Source organism: Bombina bombina, chromosome 3, assembly GCF_027579735.1.
Source record: "Bombina bombina isolate aBomBom1 chromosome 3, aBomBom1.pri, whole genome shotgun sequence".
Taxonomy (NCBI): domain Eukaryota; kingdom Metazoa; phylum Chordata; class Amphibia; order Anura; family Bombinatoridae; genus Bombina; species Bombina bombina.
In genome coordinates, this window is record NC_069501.1 from 207215892 (window position 1) to 207235625 (window position 19734).

At 37.9% G+C, this 19734-nt stretch overlaps 1 protein-coding gene across 1 annotated transcript in view; it reads right to left on the reverse strand.

Annotated features, from left to right (window-relative positions):
- Window positions 1–19734, reverse strand: part of ITGAE (integrin subunit alpha E) — a 258148-nt gene that overhangs the window by 103082 nt on the left and 135332 nt on the right. The window contains exons 11-12 of the mRNA XM_053705219.1: window positions 13769–13899; window positions 777–898 (exon numbers count right to left, since the gene is read on the reverse strand). Of these exons, the coding sequence (XP_053561194.1) occupies window positions 777–898; window positions 13769–13899 (253 nt within the window). The remainder of the gene's footprint in view (window positions 1–776; window positions 899–13768; window positions 13900–19734) is intronic.

Sequence of the window (19734 nt, forward strand, 5' to 3'; positions counted from 1 at the left end):
ACCGGCGGTAGCCTAAAACCAGCGTTAGGAGCCTCTAACGCTGGTTTTCACGGCTACCGCCAAACTCCAAATCTAGGCCTAACAGATTACATTCTAAAAAAAAAAGGATGAAACATTGCAGAAGAAAAAAATTAGTTTTATCATTAAAGGGACAGTCAAGTCCCAAAAAAACTTTCATGATTCAAATAGGGCATGTAATTTTAAACAACTTTCCAATTTACTTTTATCACCAATTTTGCTTTGTTCTCTTGGTATTTTTAGTTGAAAGGTAAACCTAGGAGGTTCATATGCTAATTTCTTATACCTTGAAGGCCGCCTCTAATCTAAGTGCATTTTGATAATTTTTCACCACTAGAGGGTATTAATTAGTTCACATGTTTCATATAGATAACATTGAGCTCATGCACGTGAATTTACCATGGAGTCAGCTCTGATTGGCTAAAATGCAAGTCTGTCAAAAGAACTGAAATAAGAGGGCAGTCTGCTGAGGCTTAGATACAAGGTAATTACAGAGGTAAAACTTGTATAATTATAACTGTGTTGGTTATGCAAAACTGGGGCATTGGTAATTAAGGGGTTATCTATCTTTTAAAACAACAAAAATTCTGGTGTTGACTGTCCCTTTAAAAAGGATTTACCAGGTAACCTGATTATTTCACTCATCTGTCATTATAATTAATAACACAGAAGATTATGGTTTTATTTTAGTAAATATTGCACAGTTCTTCATCCACTATTAGATTATCATTTTGATTGCTTATAACTGTTTTTGTTACCTTTGGAGTTAAATGGGGTTATGTTAAAGCACAAATGTGCACTTAAAATATTATTAGAGCTAAGAGGTATTTTCTCAGGTAAAACCTTTATATTGGCCTTCAATTTCACAACAGGACGAGACCTGCAAAAGAATAAGAAACAAATATTAAAACAAAAATCCAAACAAGGACATAAATTAAACTCAAGTGGAGCACAAATATATTACCACAAGTTAAATCAATAGTGCTCTTATTCTTGTGCTTATATTACAAGATAAAAGTAAAAAGTTTGCTTGCGAGCGAAAGACTCAACTGCGCTAACAACTGGTGGTCAGATATCGCTAACTCTGTTTTCCATAGACTTTTATGGGGCATGCTACAAAAGCCTTTTCTGGCTTATGCTCTCGTGCTGACCCAAAGGTGCGCAGGGCCAACTGCCGTAAAGGTGAATGTGTGTTAAGAAATACTTTAAATACCTTTGTTCTTCACTTAGAAGAAAATGTTATGTTTAATTTTAAATAAATAAATAAATACATAAATATATATAAATATATATATATATATATTTATTTTTTTAAATATATATCTATAGCTATCAATGTACCTTCAAACAAACACACTGAAATGCAAACAAGTGGCACAGATCTTTTGTAATTTCGCAGAACATATACAAAACACAGAAATTGACTACACTCAACAAATACATATAAATACTCACATACAAATATATACACATATATACGCACATTTTGAGCCCCTCCCAGTCAAAAACTTTGGCATATAGCATATTCCTTTAAAACCAATTGGTGGATGTAGGTTTTTTTTTTAATAGAAAAACTTTAAATGTCTTTTTCTTCACTTAGAAGAAAATGTTATGTTTCATTTATATATATATATCACAAAAGAGTTACGTAGTGGATGGAAACAACGTAGTTAGCAGCATGAGATATGTTGTCAAATAAGTATAATCCAGTACGTATATATAGCTCTCGTACTAGAACCTATACTAGGTAAGTGGTGCAGACCCATAAAACAAAATGTAAATATTACAAAAAGGAGGAGACAGTAGTATAAAATAATATCACTGTTTTTAAAGACAGGGGATTCAGCACTCTTTTAAAAATAATAATAACAATCTCATAATTCAAAAAAACAAAATTTATTGACACAAAATATCGAGTGTAGACTAGCAACAAATACCAGGAAACAACATGTCACCAAAAAAGATACACCCTTAACAAAATAAGTTACAATACCGGTCCTGGAATGACAAAGCTAACCTATGTCTAAATAACACAGTAAGAAATATAATAACACCCCTGCAGGGCAGAGAGAGTAAAATGTGAGGTATGGACAGGCCAACTACAACCACTCAGGATTCAGAACCCCAAAGCATATAAGGAGGCAAGGTCTAAGCTGAGAACGTAGTAAGGGATCTAAGTTGTTTGTACATAACCACTTAACATGTGGTTAGCATCATATCAATATGAACCACTCTGCAGGGGGCGTGGCCACACTGTAGAATATACAGAACTCTTTAAGTATAATGTTGTAATCAACTCAAAGTTAAGAACATATACCAGTTTCGGACAAAGTATGAAGCAAAGTGTCCACAAGTGATGTTGAGGAAAGTCAGTATATGTCCCAATTGAGGCAGCGGTTTTAAGGCAAAAGCAGTTAGTCAGTGTTCCCAAATACCCAAACCGGGCAATAAGAGATAGTCGTTGACCAGAGCAAAAAGCAGCATTACACCAAATAAAGGCAAAATTCAGGCAGCAAAGAAACAGTGTTAATATTGCCAAGCAGCATGCAGTTACAGCGGTTATCACAGCAGTCAAATACCCATCTGTCGATTTCACCTGCACATAGCGACTGCCTGCAAATCCACGTAGAAACTCACAAATCTCCTGATGTGCTTTTTAAGGAAAAGGATCCAACCTCTACTGATACACACGCAGATAGCAGGATAACTTTGCCACTCAGCAAACTCACCTATGTTCCAGCGTCTGCCACAGCGTTCATCGCCAACTTGTCAGCATGTCAATCACATGAACCGGTCATCCAATGCCGATGTGTGTTTCACCCCCTCATCATCAGAGAGGGACGGGGCTTCCTCAGAGCTCATTTGTTTCAATGCTAGCTGCAAACTTTTAAAGCGCTGCTTACTCCGCCCATATTGAAGGTGAAAGATGAATAGCTTAAAGGGGCCAGTTTGTGTAACTCAGCTCCCACAATAGTATAAACAATCTAGATATATACATATTTAAAAAGAGCTTATAACAAGTAGTAATTACAGTAGTAATATCAGATAAAGGGAAATAGTATTACTCTAGAAAACAGGCCATGTCTAATTTTTCATTCATACTATTTGGGCTAATGGTAGAGAGGTTATAAATCCATCTACACTCCTTTTGAAGAAGAACCTTGTCATTATCTGCTTCTCTACCATTAGTTATGCCTCTGTCTATGCCCACAAATCTCATGCAATCAGGAATACTATTGTGAAAAACTTCAAAATGTCTTGCTACACTGCTAGTTTGAACTTTAAATTTTATGTCGTCACTGTGTTCAAGAATCCTGTTTTTCACGCTTCTTTTTGTTTTTTCCAACATACAATCTGGGACAGGAACAGGAAAGTAAATATACCACTCCTTCTGTGTTACAATTTATAAAGTGTCTCAATTTATACGCCTTTTCATTTTGAACTGAAAAAAACTTTTGTTTTAGCCATAAACTTGCATTCTACACATTTCCCACATGAGAACTTACCCAATGTTTTTTGGTTCAATAGCCAATTTCTTTCTGGGGGTTTAGAGACATATTTACTCCTAACTAATTTGCCCCTTAAGTTAGGGTCCCTTCTTGCTGTCAAACCAGGAAAATTGCTTACTTCTTTAGCTACATTCTCATCATTAAGTAGTATCCTTTCCTTATTTCTTTTAACCATTTTATCATCAGAACAATGGAAGATGGTTCAGATGTGCAACTGGATGGCCAGCTCTCAAAAAATGGACAGGAAGGAAGTCAGAATGGTACTCAAGGAGGAGAGGGGGCAGGAAGAGATACGGGAGAAGGGAATACCAACTCCGGAGGGAGACGGTACCCCTCCAGTCAGAGACATCAGAGGGATTACAGCCAGAGCCAGGAGAGGGGACCAAACAGGTTGGCCATGGAGATTTCGGGGGTGCAGGGGATTCTAGAACCCCCTGATAATGACCTGTAGGTAATTAACCTATCGTCTTTCAAACTTAATCAGGTACACATGAACATTCTGAAAAAGGGCCTTTCTTTCTCTCCTACAAACAGTTTAGATAAGTTTGTGTTCATAAAAGATCTCCACTGCTTTGGAAGAGGATTATTCTTGTCCCAAATTTTTAAAGGGAGGAGTAAAAACATTGTTGAAGATCTAAAACTAAAAAAGATGATAGATTGGCTTTAACAGATCATGAAGAGCTCCTTTTAGAATCTAATGGTATGGACTTAGCTGTGGTAAATGACGATACTGAAACAGCACAAATTAAGGTAGTATCCCATTTTAAACCAAGGTCTAAATTTATGCCCCAACTCTTGACTGTACCTGCGGTGAACCTTTTTTGTAAACAGGTTGAGAAGGACTTTTAAAAGCTTATGATGACCAATATTACAAATGATAATCTTACGAGGACTGAAAGAAGGGCCCTAAATGAACTAATAAATGGCAAAAACGTAGTAATAAAATCTGTGGACAAGGGTGGCAATGTAGTCCTGTGGGAAGAATACAGCTACGTCCTTGAAGTAAGGCGCAACTTCTTGATAAAAATCAATATCAACGCCTTTTAACAAATCCTATACCAATCCTACAGTCAAATATTTTCAGGATGCTCAATGACGCAAAACTGGATGGCATCATTGACCGTGCTGAACTTAAATATCTATTTAATGACTTTCCTATAATGCCGGTCTTTTATTGTATCCCAAAGATCCACAAGAATATATTAAACCCTCCGGGTCAGCCCATCATATCCGGGATAGGTAGCCTAACTGAAAATCTGGGTAATTTCGTAGACCAGTTCATGAAACCTTTTCTGAGTACCATGCCCTTGTATGTCCTGGATACGGCTGACCTCCTGCGAAAGATTGATGGTTTATCAATACCGCATGATGCTCTGCTCGTCTCTTTGGATGTAGAGGGCTTATATTTGTCTATCCCTCATAAAATGGGCATAGAGACCTGTAAGAATTTTTTAGACACAAGAGGAAAAACTTATAAAGACCATACTGACTTCATTGTAAAACTGTTGCGATTTGTATTTGAGAACAATGTTTTCTCTTTTGACAATAAAATATACAAAAAGCTCAGAGGGACTGCAATGGGGGCAACATGTGCCCAAACTTACACGTGTCTACATTTAGGTGCCTGGGAGATGGATGAGGTATATCAGAAAATACTTTTTGAAAAACACATCCACCTATGAATCCTTTTTTGGGAAGGCCCTGTAGACATGCTTAAGGAGTTTGTTCAAGATCTGAATAAAAATGACAGAAACATTGTTCTCACACTACAATACAGCAAAACAGATTTAGCATTTTTGGATGCTAATATAAAGGTTGAGAATGACACCTTAGTGACAGAATTTTTCGAAAATCAACAGCTACTAACAGTATACTTCTAGCTTAGATCCATCACCTAGCCCACCTAAAAAGAATGATTCCCAAAGTGCAGTTTCTTCGACTGCGCCGTAATTGCTCTTCTAAGAGAAAATATGATAAACATGCTAAACAAATGGAAAACAGGTTCCTAGCAAGTAACTTTGTCTCAAGCCAAAAATGAGGCAAGACAGAGTTAACGTGACTCTTTACTGTTTGCCAAAGAAAAAGGAAAAATAAATAATATAAGATTGATGACAAAAGATAACTGTCATCGGAATAGTCTAAGAAGTATACTTCAAAGAAAATTGGGATAAAATACTTAATGATGAGAATGTATCTAATGAAGTAGGTAATTTTTCTGGTTTGACAGCAAGAAGGGCCCTTAAATATGTCTCTAAACCCCCAGAAAGAAATTGGCTCTTGAACCAAAAAACATTGGGTAACTTCGCATATGGGAAATGTGTAGCATGCAGGTTTATGGCTAAAACAAAAGTTTTTAAGTTCAAAATGAAAAGGTGTATGAATTGAGACACTTTATAAATTGTTACACAGAAGGAGTGGTATAATTACTTTCCTGTTCCTGTCCCAGTTTTCATGTTAGAAAATCAAAAATAAGCTTAAAAAATAGGATTCTTGAACACCGCTATGACCAGGGATAGGCACAGATAAAGGCTGTGGCGGACATTTTCCAAAGTACAGACCTTAGTGAAGGACACCAAGGTACATTTGAAATTAAAAACATTATTTTATAGTTCTTGGTGTTATATGTAATCACGCCCCAAATATGGGCTAGATTACAAGCAGAGCACTGGTTATTTATCACATGCTCGCAAACTGGCAAATTTGCCCATTTTCGGGCACGTGATATTTAAAAAAACATTACAAGTGACTGGTTATTGCTACCGTGAGCTTGCGGTAACAATTAACGCTTATAAAATTAACCAGAGATCAGATCTCTGGTTAATTTTATAAATATGCCCCAAAATACAGTGTAGTGTTTTTTTTTATTCAAAAATAAAAATTTTAGCATTTTTAATAAAATAACTGCACAAGGCAGTATTTTGGTGGTAAAGTAGGTGGGAGTGGGGTGTTAGAGAAAACAAAACGGCACTGAAAAGTGCCTTTACACTGCAGCATATGGGAACTGTGTGTTCCCTGTAACTATGTATGTATATGCTTATATACATATATATATTTATGTGTTATGTGTATATACACATATTAACACATAAATAAATATGTATATAATCATATACATATATATTTATATTTGTTGCCATCACTGCGCTACTTACCCCCTTTGCTCCGACGACATAAAATTTAAAGTTCAAACTAGCAGTGTAGCAAGAAATTTTAGAAGTTATTCACAATGGCATCCCTGATTGCATGACATTTGTGGGCATAGACAAAGGCATAACTAATGGTAGAGAAGCAGATAATGACAAGGTTCTTCTTCAAAAGAAGTGTAGATGGATTTATAACCTCTCTACCATTAGCCCAAATGATATAAATGAAAAATGAAAAATGGCTTGTTTTGTAGAGTAATACTATGGCCTCTAGTTATCAAGCCGTCAACCTCAAATACGCTGGAATTCCGCAGCGTATTTGTGGCGAGGCTGATTTGCCTAAGTTATCAAGCCCTGCTGCCCGGCAAAAGTAGAATATAGTGACGTAAGCTTCGATCCGCCGGACTCAGTCCGACACAGATCGATTCTTACGTCACTCCAGATGTTCCGAACGCAAGTTCGGCACAATCTGACTACTTTTGCTAGTTATCAAATGACTAGCAGTTACGCTCGGCACTTTTCCGGCCCAGCGTACCTGGTTTTCAATCCGCCGCCCTGGAGGTGGCGGATCCCATAGGAATCAATGGGAGTCTGACCATAGCGAAAGCTTATGTTCGCTGCTGCCCGACATCCCATTGATTCCTATGGGAAGTGTGTACACCTAACACCCTAACATGTACCCCGAGTCTAAACACCCCTAATCTGCCCACCCCTACACAGCCGCAACGAAATAAATGTATTACCCCCTAAACTGCCACCCTAATAAACGTATTAACCCCTAAACCGCCGCTCCCGGACCCCGCCGCCACCTACATAATACCTATGAACCCCTATCCTGCCCACCCCTACACAGCCGCAACGAAATAAATGTATTACCCCCTAAACCGCCACTCTAATAAACTTATTAACCCCTAAACCGCCGCTCCCGGACCCCGCCGCCACCTACATAATACCTATGAACCCCTATCCTGCCCCCCTAGACCGCCGCCACCTATAATAAATTTATTAACCCCTATCCTGCCGATCCCGTACCCCGCCGCAACTAAATAAATTGTTTAACCCCTAAACCGCTGCTCCTGGACCCCGCCGCAACCTATATTAAACTTATTAACCCCTAATCTGCCCCCCCTACACGTCGCCACCTATAATAGATTTATTAACCCCTATCCTGCCCCCCCTATACCGCCGCCATCTATATTAAACTAATTAACCCCTAAACCTAAGTCTAACCCTAACACCCCCTAACTTAAATATTATTTTAATAAATCTAATTAAAATTACTATTATTAACTAAATTAATCCTATTTAAACCTAAATACTTACCTATAAAATAAACCCTAATATAGCTACAATATAACTAATAGTTATATTGTAGCTATTTTAGGATTTATTTTTATTTTACAGGGAAATTTCAATTTATTTTAACTAGGCACAACAGCTATTAAATAGTTATTAACTATTTAATAGCTACCTAGTTAAAATAAAGACACATTTACCTGTAAAATAAAAACTAACCTAAGTTACAATTACACCTAACACTACACTATCATGAAATAAATTATTCCTATTTAAAAATAAATACTTACCTGTAAAATAAACCCTAAGATAGCTACAATGTAATTAATAATTACATTGTAGCTATCTTAGGATTTATATTTATTTTACAGGTAACTTTGTATTTATTGTAACTAGGTAGAATAGTATTAACTATTTAATAACTACCTAGCTAAAAGAAATACAAAATTACCTGTAAAATAAATCCTAACCTAAGTTACAATTAAACCTAACACTACACTATCATTAAATTAATTAAATTAATTAACTACAAATATCTACAATTAAATACAATTAAATAAACTAACTAAAGTACAAAAAATAAAAAAAAATTACAAGATTTTTAAGCTAATTACACCTAATCTAAGCCCCCTAATAAAATAACAAAGCCCCCCAAAATAAAAAAATGCCCTACCCTATTCTAAATTACAAAAGTTAACAGCTCTATTACCTTACCAGCCCTTAAAAGGGCCTTTTGCAGGGCATGCCCCAAAGTATTCAGCTCATTTGCATGTTAAAAAAATACAACCCCCCCAACATTAAAACCCACCACCCACATACCCCTACTCTAACCCAAACCCCCCTTAAATAAACCTAAAACTACCCCCTGAAGATCATCCTACCTTTAGCCGTCTTCAGCCAGCCGACCACCGATGGAACAGAAGAGGACATCCGCAGCGGCCGAAGTCTTCATCCAAGGGGCGCTGACGAGGTCTTCCATCCGATAGAAGTCTTCATCCAGGCGGCGTCTTCGATCTTCATCCATCTGGAGTGGAGCAGAGCCATCTCCAAAGCAGCAGACGCGGAGCCATCTTCATCCACCGACGCCTACTCGCCGAATAAATATTCCTTTAAGTGACGTCATCCAAGATGGCGTCCCTCGAATTCCGATTGGCTGATCCATCTTTAAGCTATCCATCTTTCACTTTCAATATGGGTGGAGTAAGCAGCGCTTTAAAAGTTTGCAGCTAGCATTGAATCAAACAAGCCCCGAGATAGCCCCATCTCTCTGATGACGAGGGGGTGAAACGCACGTCGGCATTGGCTGACTGGTTCATGTGACTGACACGCTGACAAGTTGGCGATGAACGCTGTGGTAGACACTGGAACATAGGCAAGTTTGCTGATTCGTGAAGTTACCCTGCTATCTATCGGAATGTACTAAGAGATGCAAAAAAAAAGGTTTGCAGCACAAAGAAAAGACTGTTGGTTACTGGACTAGTTAATACTAAGGCCCACTGCTGGGATATTCTCCAATGAGTGATGTAGAAATTTAGATACTTTAAAATAACACAGACATCTTCATTCACACTAAATAACTTTATTGGGAGAAAAAATGTAATAGTCCAGCTGGACTAGTACTCACGCACACACACACATACAGTTAAAACTTGCTGGAACTCAGAAAGTGCAATTATCTAGAATGCACCTGTTTAAAGGGACACTGTACCCAAATGTTTTCTTTTGTAATTCAGAAAGAGCATGCAATTTTAAGCAACTTTCTAATTTACTCCTATTATCAATTTTTCTTCGTTCTCTTGCTATCATTATTTGAAAAATAAGGCATCTAAGCTTTTTTTTGGTTTCAGTTCTCTGGACAGCACTTTTTTATTGGTGAATGAATTTATCCACCAATCAGCAAGGACAACCCAGGTTGTTCACCAAAAATGGGCCGGCATCTAAACTTCCATTCTTGCATTTCAAATAAAGATACCAAGAGAATGAAGAAAATTTGATAATAGGAGTAAATTAGAAAGTTGCTTAAAATTTCATGCTCAATCTGAATCACAAAAGAATTTTTTTGGGTACAGTGTCCCTTTAATGCAAGTCATTTACTCACAAGAGATATTTATAATATGTGTGTTTATACAAATAATTAACCCCTGTGGGTAAGCAAGTATGTTGTCAGCAGTTATAGCATAGTGTGTCTGAAGTATATATTTACAGAAAAGCACCACACTGTTATATATAATAAACAATAACATTTGTTAATTTTGTGTGCTAAAATGTAAGGTTGAAAAATAGTCTCCAACACACACCGTATATATATATTGGTAATTCAGTCACAAAGTATACCCATGCAAACACAGCTTGTTCCTTTACCTTTTTGTCTTATATGACTCTTAAGCACATTTACACTTTAAATTATCATTTTTATATTTATTCAAATATTTTTCACCTTAGAATTTGTAGCACTTTATAAAAAGCTTATTTTTATTTAGCTTAACATTAGTATTCTTCTTAGATGTTACTTGTTATGTAACATGACACCACTTTTAAACCTACATAAAGTTGATTTGTTATCACTCATGAATATCTCTTTAATTAATTTTCCTGATATTTATAACACATAGTAAGTATAAAGAAAAAAGTTTCAGTCACATCACGCTATTTTTATTTCAACTCACCAACATTTGTTTAATGTTAAACCACATTTTAAGTACACAGCGCTTGCATCAGACATAAGAACATCTCTATATTGTTTATGTTACTCATTTCCTGGTTCGTAAAACTACCAGTGTTAATACTGTCATAGGTAACCTTGCACAAGATGATATTAGTAAAGCAAAACATTGATACATTCTTTTTCTTCTGTCTCTGCATATTAGTATGCTGTTGTAGTAGGTGATTGACACATACAGCCGCTCTTAGTCTTGATACGCCTTGTCCATCTGGTTCACATACAAACAGTAGCCAGCTCAAGTTACTATTGGATTTGATCTATGCCAGACACAGTGACAATCAATGTTAACCAATTAGAACAAAGCAAAGTGCAACCGGGGAGAACCAATCTGAACACAGGGGCGGGCTCTAGATCGTGATATACCCCGCTCTGTCCGGCCGGCGTGTACCCCTCTGAGGAAGCGTTATGTGAAACGCGCGTCAGGGGCACTAACACGAGGTTATGGAACCTCTATTTTAGACAAAGCTGGCTCAGTTAAATAATTGAATAACACCTCAGTTATGGTTCTCACGAACAGTGGCAGTTAACGTTAATTCAGGTCTCCGCTATAGAAGAGACCTTTTTTAGCTCAGTCAGACATCTTCCTTGCAGTGGTTAACTTGTTGTTTTTTTACACAGCTAAGCTGAACTTAAGTTTTTATTTTTATCCTTTTATCTATGGAAAAGTGAATACTTAAAGGTACAAGTGGTACAGAGAGATTTTAAACCGCATTAAGCGGTGAGGCGCAAAAATAGAGCATTGATTTCTTTAACAGATATCTGTGTGTGTCGCATTAACATATTACTCGTGGCTTTAGCCAATATATAAATATAACATTGTTGAATTATATTATTAAGCCTAGAGCCTACCACACTAATTACAATCCTTGCAACAAATGGGTATACACAGATAAAAACATTGGGGATACTAATTGCGCTAATATATAGTTGGCAACTCTCTCAGACCTTAAAGGTATATACCATACTTTAGAGCTACCAGTGATTTTGCTCAAACTTAGGTTTTTTGATATAAAATCAGCACAGCTTGCACATTGTAATTACAAACCCAAGAAACATTGTAACCATTATTTTGGTTTGTGACTGAATTACCAATATATATATATACGGTGTGTGTTGGAGACTATTTTTCAACCTTACATTTTAGCACACAAAATTAACAAATTTTATTGTTTATTATATATAACAGTGTGGTGCTTTTCTGTAAATATATACTTCAGACACACTATGCTATAACTGCTGACAACATACTTGCTTACCCACAGGGGTTAATTATTTGTATAAACACACATATTATAAATATCTCTTGTGAGTAAATGACTTGCATTAAACAGGTGCATTCTAGATAATTGCACTTTCTGAGTTCCAGCAAGTTTTAACTGTATGTGTGTGTGTGCGTGAGTACTAGTCCAGCTGGACTATTAAATTTTTTCTCCAAATAAAGTTATTTAGTGTGAATGAAGATGTCTGTGTTATTTTAAAGTATCTAAATTTCTACATCACTCATTGGAGAATATCCCAGCAGTGGGCCTTAGTATTAACTAGTCCAGTAACCAACAGTCTTTTCTTTGTGCTGCAAACCTTTTTTTTTGCATCTCTTAGTACATTCCGATAGATAGCAGGGTAACTTCACGAATCAGCAAACTTGCCTATGTTCCAGTGTCTACCACAGCGTTCATCGCCAACTTGTCAGCGTGTCAGTCACATGAACCAGTCAGCCAATGCCGACGTGCGTTTCACCCCCTCGTCATCAGAGAGATGGGGCTATCTCGGGGCTTGTTTGATTCAATGCTAGCTGCAAACTCCACTCATTGGAGAATATCCCAGCAGTGGGCCTTAGTATTAACTAGTCCAGTAACCAACAGTCTTTTCTTTGTGCTGCAAACCTCTTTTTTTGCATCTCTTAGTACATTCCGATGTATATTACTGTTAAAGGTTCTGGAATTTAAGGGTTACAAATAATAATTAACAATTTTGATTTATCCCTTAAATTTAGATTAACATAACCCACTTAATCTTCCCTCACCTCTTCCATTACAAACCCTGCAATCTATGTGTGTAGCAGTAGAGGTTGGATTATTTTCCTTAAAGAGCACATCAGGAGATTTGTAAGTTTCTATGTGGATTTGTAGGCAGTCGCTTTGTGCAGGTGAAATCGACAGATGGGTATTTGACTGCTGTGATAACCGCTATAACTGCATGCTGCTTGGCAATATTAACTCTGCTCCTTTGCTGCCTGAATTTTGCCTTTATTTTGTGTAACCTTGCTTTTTGCTCTGGTCAAGGACTATCTCTTATTGCCCGGTTTGGGTATTTGGGAACACTGACTAACTGCTTTGCCTTAAAACCGCTGCTTCAATTGGGACATATACTGACTTTCCTCAACATCACTTGTGGACACTTTGATTCATACTTTGTCCGAAACTGGTATATGTTCTTAACTTTGAGTTGATTACAGAATTATACTTACAGTGTTTTGTATATTCTACAGCATGGCCACGCCCCCTGTAGAGTGGTTAATATTGATATGCTGCTAACAACATGTTGAGTGGTTATGTACAAACAACTTAGATCCCTTACTACGTTCTCAGCTCAGACCTTGCCTCCTTATATGCTTTAGGGGTTTTGTATCCTGAGTGGGTGTAGTTGGTCTGTCCATACCTCACATTTTACTACCTCTACCCTGCAGGGGTGTTATTATATTTCTTACTGTGTTATTTATACATAGGTTAGCTTTGTCATTCCAGGACCGGTCCTGTTTTTATCATTATTGTAGCTTATTTTGTTAAGTGTGTATCTTTTTTGGTGACATGTTGTTTCCTGCTTTTTGTTGTGAGTCTACACTCACAATATTTTGTGTCAATAAATGTAGTATTTTTGAATTATAAGATTGTTGTATATATTGTCAAAAGAGTGCTGGATCCCCTGTCTTTATAAACAGTGATATTTTTTTATACCACTGTCTCTTCCTTTTTCTAGTATATATATATAATTTATAATTTATCACACGCCAGTAACTCTTTTTAGAGCACCCTGAACTCTGTTACATTATGGTGCACATATTATAATTTATCGCCACCTACCTTAAAACCACTGCATTGTTTACAGCTCCAACTGATATGTCCAGATAGCCATCATTAGTGAGATCCAGGCCGCCATCTATGTATTGGCCAAAGTATTGTAACCTTGTTGTTAGATCAGTTGATCTTATTCGCTTAAAAAAAAAAAAAAGCTCCATCTTTCACTTTCTTGATATAATTTTTACTATCTTTAATTTCTACAACCAAAACTTACGAACAATGTAAAGAGAGGAATATAATATAACAGAGATTTTTGTCTGAATTACAGCATCAACAAAAAATAATTGGTTGTATCAAGAGAATACAAAAAATATGGAAGAATTGAAGTTAAATATATTTTATGTCATAAAGGCGTATCCGTTTTGGTAACTTACTACTGAATAAATACATAAATATAAAATAAAATATTTATATAAATGGAACCGTCATATCTGTAACGAGCTTATTCTCTGTAAGTCCATGAAGACTCCTTAGAAAACCAAGACCGCATCACCTGTATACACGGTAACTTCAGTACCTGCTCTAACCACATTTGTTCCAAGAATGGGGAAACTTCAGTTACATGGGTTCCGATAGCTGAACCTCAATATTTCACTTGAATCCGGCTGACGTTGATAGACAAATAACGGGGGCTCAGCTGTAGCGGCTATATGCGTTTCACCCAAAACACCAAACGTCTGTCGGGCTTCATTTGGCCTGTATGCTGTTCAGTCATTGGTCTGAACTTTATTAGCGTCATTTGTCTACGCCCACAGGGTGAAATAAACTTTGTCTATTTTGTTAGGATATACATGTATGATAATAATAAACAATTCGTAAACATGTTAATCATTGCATATTGTGAGTACATTTAACATGATCTGAAGTACATATAGAATGAAATAGAGTAAAATATGTTGGAATGGCAGTATTATTTACAGACCGGAGTATACAAATTTAAGGAACGGTAGTTCAAATACTGACTTTATAGCAACGCTTATAAAGTTCAGACCAATAACTGAACAGCATACAGGCCAGACGAAACCCGACAGAAGTATGGCATTTCGGGTGAAACGCGCGTAGTCGCCATGGATAATTCCTTTGCGGGGGACTACAGCCGAGCCCCCGTTATTTCTTTATCAACATCAGCCGAATTCAAGTGATATATTGAGGTTCAGCTATCGGTACCAGTGTAACTGAACATTCCCCGTTCTTGGAATGAATGCGGTTACAGCAGGTACTGAAGATACCATGAAAACAGATGAAGCGGTCTTGGTTTTCTAAGGAGTCTTCACGGACTTACAGAGAAAAAGCACGTTACAGGTATGACAGTATAATATCTGTTTATACTCTTTGCAAGCTACCATCCCAGGATTGGAAGGGGTTCCACAGCTATCACCTACTATTACTGAGCATTCTTAAGGGATTTTATGCACATGTGGAGGTTACATCGGGTTACCTCAGCAAGACATAGCTTCCTCTTCACAGTACACACAGGACTTTCTGTATGGGATCTTTGCAACACGGTATCCAATACTCATTAGTGGGACTAGCTACATATCAGCCTTTTGCTGTTGATAACCAGCTTAAAGGGACAGTAAACCTTAAAAATAATGTTATATAATTCTGCACATAGTGCAGAATTATATAACATTATATTAGCCAAACTTTGTAAATCATAATATTCCCTTTTTATTTTGTAAAAATACCGCTGTTTTACAGACCCGCTCTCTGTACTCTGCTGAGCGGGTCTGTTGTTTTTACTGAGCGCATCGGGCCCGACCGCGCCATTAGACACAGTGCAGCTTGCTCCCGCTGTCAGACAGAGCAGGAGCGAGCTGCACTGTGTCTAATGGCGCGGTCGGGCCGGGCTGTGACTATACAGCTGGCCCGATGCGCTCAGTAAAAACAACAGACCCGCTCAGCTGAGTACAGAGAGCGGGTCTGTAAAACAGCGGTATTTATACAAAATAAAAAGGGAATATTATGATTTACAAAGTTTGGCTAATATAATGTTATATAATTCTGCACTATGTGCAGAATTATATAACATTATTTTTAAGGTTTACTGACCCTTTAATATCTTATATGTACACCTTATCTCTGGGACTGTACCAGAGATGCGATGTACATATAAGATATATATTTGGTCTTGACAAAGATCCATGCAGAGACCAAAACGTCGAACAGATAATTGTTTGCATTAAGAAATAAAAATGTTGAAGACATATTGAGGCCTATTTAACAAAGGTCTTGCGGAACACGCCAGCAGGGGGGTGTCAATCAACCCGATCGTACTCGATCGGGTTGAATTGTGGCGATTCCTCTGAAGACCGCTGCTTCATAACTGCTGTTTCTGGCGAGTCTGGAGCATGGATCTTGATAAATGGGCCTCATTGAAACGTCAAGACCTGAGAGTGCATCTTCCTTTCTAAGTTATATATATGTATATTTGTGTCCCCCCATTTATTGGCTGCAGCAAAATCCAACAGAATAATTTCCTTGTCAGAATTTGCTACCTCTAAGTGCGCATGCTGCTGTTTACATAATCGCATTGCACATTCATTATTAACATATCTGGAGTGTAATTACATAATACTAAGCATGTGCACTGAGAGGTAGCAAATTCTGATTACATAACGATTTCTAGTTTACTTAAAAAAAAAAAAGAAAATCAGTTCATTTAGTCTGAACATAACGGATTATATAAAAAAGAGATAGGTAGATTACCTCCAAAGTATATCAGGTTAGAGACATTTTACCCAAAATTCAGATGCCCATCAGCGCATCTCAAATAAGAATTTTTGCAATGCTCATGTATTAGTAAAATGCTTACATTAAAAATAAATAATGTGTTCCAGTGACAGATATTACTGTGCATATGATGTAAGGAGCTGCTTAGGTTTCTGCTGAGAAAGCTGGCATTGCCACATATTGCATCAGCAATAAAGAATATTTCTTTGCTATTGGCACAATACCTGTCACCTATGCTATGGCATAATCTGTCAGCACTTTAGAAGTACAAGTTATTACTGAAACAATGATAGCTTGTGTATTGCAAAAATGCTTCTAAATAAAATTGATATGAACTAATGTGGATTTCTGCTATTATCCCCCTCCTGGGTGTTATAATACTTCCTTCATCTGAGCAGGGTCCCTGGGGGCCATCATGGTGTGTAGTGGGGGTGGGGCGTTTTAATTGTCAGCCCCAACCACCCAGAAGCAGAAAGCTGTGTCATAACTGGTATTTTTCTCCTGTCAGGCAACACTGGTATGCCAGAACCCCCTCATGGTCTCTCTTAGACAAACCCAATCTCTTACTTGCTCTCACCCCAAGCATTCTCCCACCCTTTTGAACCTACATGCAGGCACTTGTACCATCATGACATTTAAAGCAAAGTTCTCTCTTAAGCCCTGATATTTAAAGATTCACAAAGGCTGAACTCAGTGAATTTTCAAAAGAAAAGGGGGGAACTCTCAAGCACTGTGAAATCTATCTCATTTCCCCCCACGGCAGAACGTTATTTTGCTGAGAGGTGATGTTGCCACCTCTTAGCAAATAGCTGTGCGGGCCATCTGGCGCCAAGCCGGATAGCCCGCACAGTTATTGGCTAAGAGGTGGAAGCGTTTAACTAACAAAAAAGTAACATATACCAAAATATAGACAAAAGCAAGTTAAATTGTAGTGAAAACATTTCAGTTTAATTTGGAATTTATGCAAACTGAGCCTTTGGCCTCTATTTATCAAGCTGTCAACTGCAAATACGCTGGAATTCCGCAGCGTATTTGTGGCGAGCCTGATTCGCCTTAGTTATCAAACCCTACAGACCGGCAAAAGTAGAATTTAGTGAAGTAACATACGATCAGTCTGACACAGATCAATGCTTACGTCACTACAGATGTTCCGAACGCAAGTTCGGCACAATCTGACTACTTTTGCTAGTTATCAAATAACTAGCAGGTACGCTCTGCACTTTTCCGGCTCAGCGTACCTTTTTTTCAATCCGCCGCCCTGGAGGCCGCGGATACCATAGGAATCAATGGGAATTGGAAAGCAGCGAGAGCTCATGTTCGCTGCTGCCCGATATCCCATTGATTCCTATGGTAATGTCTACACCTAACACCCTAACATGTACCCCGAGTCTAAACACCCCTAATCTGCCCCCTACACCGCCGCCACCTACTTTATACTTATTAACCCCTAAACCGCCGCTCCCGGACCCCGCCGCAACTCAATAAAGTGTTTAACCCCTAAACCGCCGCTCCCGGAGCCCACCGCCACCTACATTATACTTATTAACCCCTAATCTGCTCCCCCTACACCGCCGCCACCTACATTATATTTATTAACCCCTAATCTTCCCCCCTACACCGCCGCCACTATATTAAATGTATTAACCCCTAAACCTAAGTCTAACCCTAACCCTAACACCCACTAACTTAAATATAATTTAACTGAATCAAAATAAATTATTCCTATTTAAAACTAAATACTCACCTATAAAATAAACCCTAAGATAGCTACAATATAACTAATAGTTACATTGTAGCTAGTTTAGGATTTATTTTTATTTTACAGGCAACTTTGTATTTATTTTAACTAGGTAGAAAAGTTATTAAATAGTTATTAACTATTTAATAACTTCCTAGTTAAAATAAATACAAAAGTACCTGTAAAATAAAACCTAACCTAAGTTACAATTACACCTAACACTACACTATAATTAAATTAATTACCTACATTAACTACAATTAACTAAAATTAAATAAAATTATCTAAAGTACAAAAAAACCAAACACTAAATTAAAGAAAATAATAAAATAATTACAAGTTTTTTTAAACTAATTACACCTAATCTAAACCCCCTAATAAAATAAAAAAGCCCACCAAAATAATAAAAAGACCTACCCTATACTAAATTACGAATAGCCCTTAAAAGGGCCTTTTGCGGGGCATTGCCCCAAAGTAATCAGCTCTTTTACCTGTAAAAAAAAAGTACAATACCCCCCACCAACATTAAAACCCACCACCCACACACCCAACCCTACTCTAAAACCCACCCAATCCCCCCTTAATAAAACCTAACACTAACCCCTTGAAGATCACCCTACCTTGAGAAGTCTTCACCCAACCGGGCTGAAGTCTTCCACGAAGCCGGGTGAAGTGGTCCTCCAGACGGGCAGAAGTCTTCATCCAAGCCAGCCAGAAGAGCTCCTCCAGACAGGCAGAAGTCTTCATCCAGGTGGCATCTTCTATCTTCATCCATCCGGCACGGAGCGGGTCCATCTTTAAGACATCTGACGCTGAGCATCCTCTTCCAACGACATCCCACGACTGAATGACGTTTCCTTTAAATGACGTCATCCAAGATGGCGTCCCTTGAATTCCGATTGGCTGATAGAATTCTATCAGACAATCGGAATTAAGGTAGGAATAATCCTATTGGCTGATGCAATAAGCCAATAGGTTTGAAGTTCAATCCTATTGGCTGATAAAATTAGCCAATAGGATTGATCTTGCATTCTATTGGCTGATTGGAACAGCCAATAGAATGTGAGCTCAATCCTATTGGCTGATTGCATCAGCCAATAGGATTTTTCCTACCTTAATTCCGATTGGCTGATAGAATTCTATCAGCCAATCGGAATTCAAGGGACGCCATCTTGGATGACGTCATTTAAAAGAACCGTCATTCAGTCGTCGGATGTCGTTGGAAGAAGATGCTCCACGTCGGATGTCTTGAAGATGGACCCGCTCCGCGCCGGATGGATGAAGATAGAAGATGCCGCCTGGATGAAGACTTCTGCCCATCTGGAGGACCTCTTCTGGCTGGCTTGGATGAAGACTTCTGCCCGTCTGGAGGACCACTTCGCCTGGCTTCGTGGAGGACTTCGGCCCGGTTGGGTGAAGACTTCTCAAGGTAGGGTGATCTTCAAGGGGTTAGTGTTAGGTTTTATTAAGGGGGGATTGGGTGGGTTTTAGAGTAGAG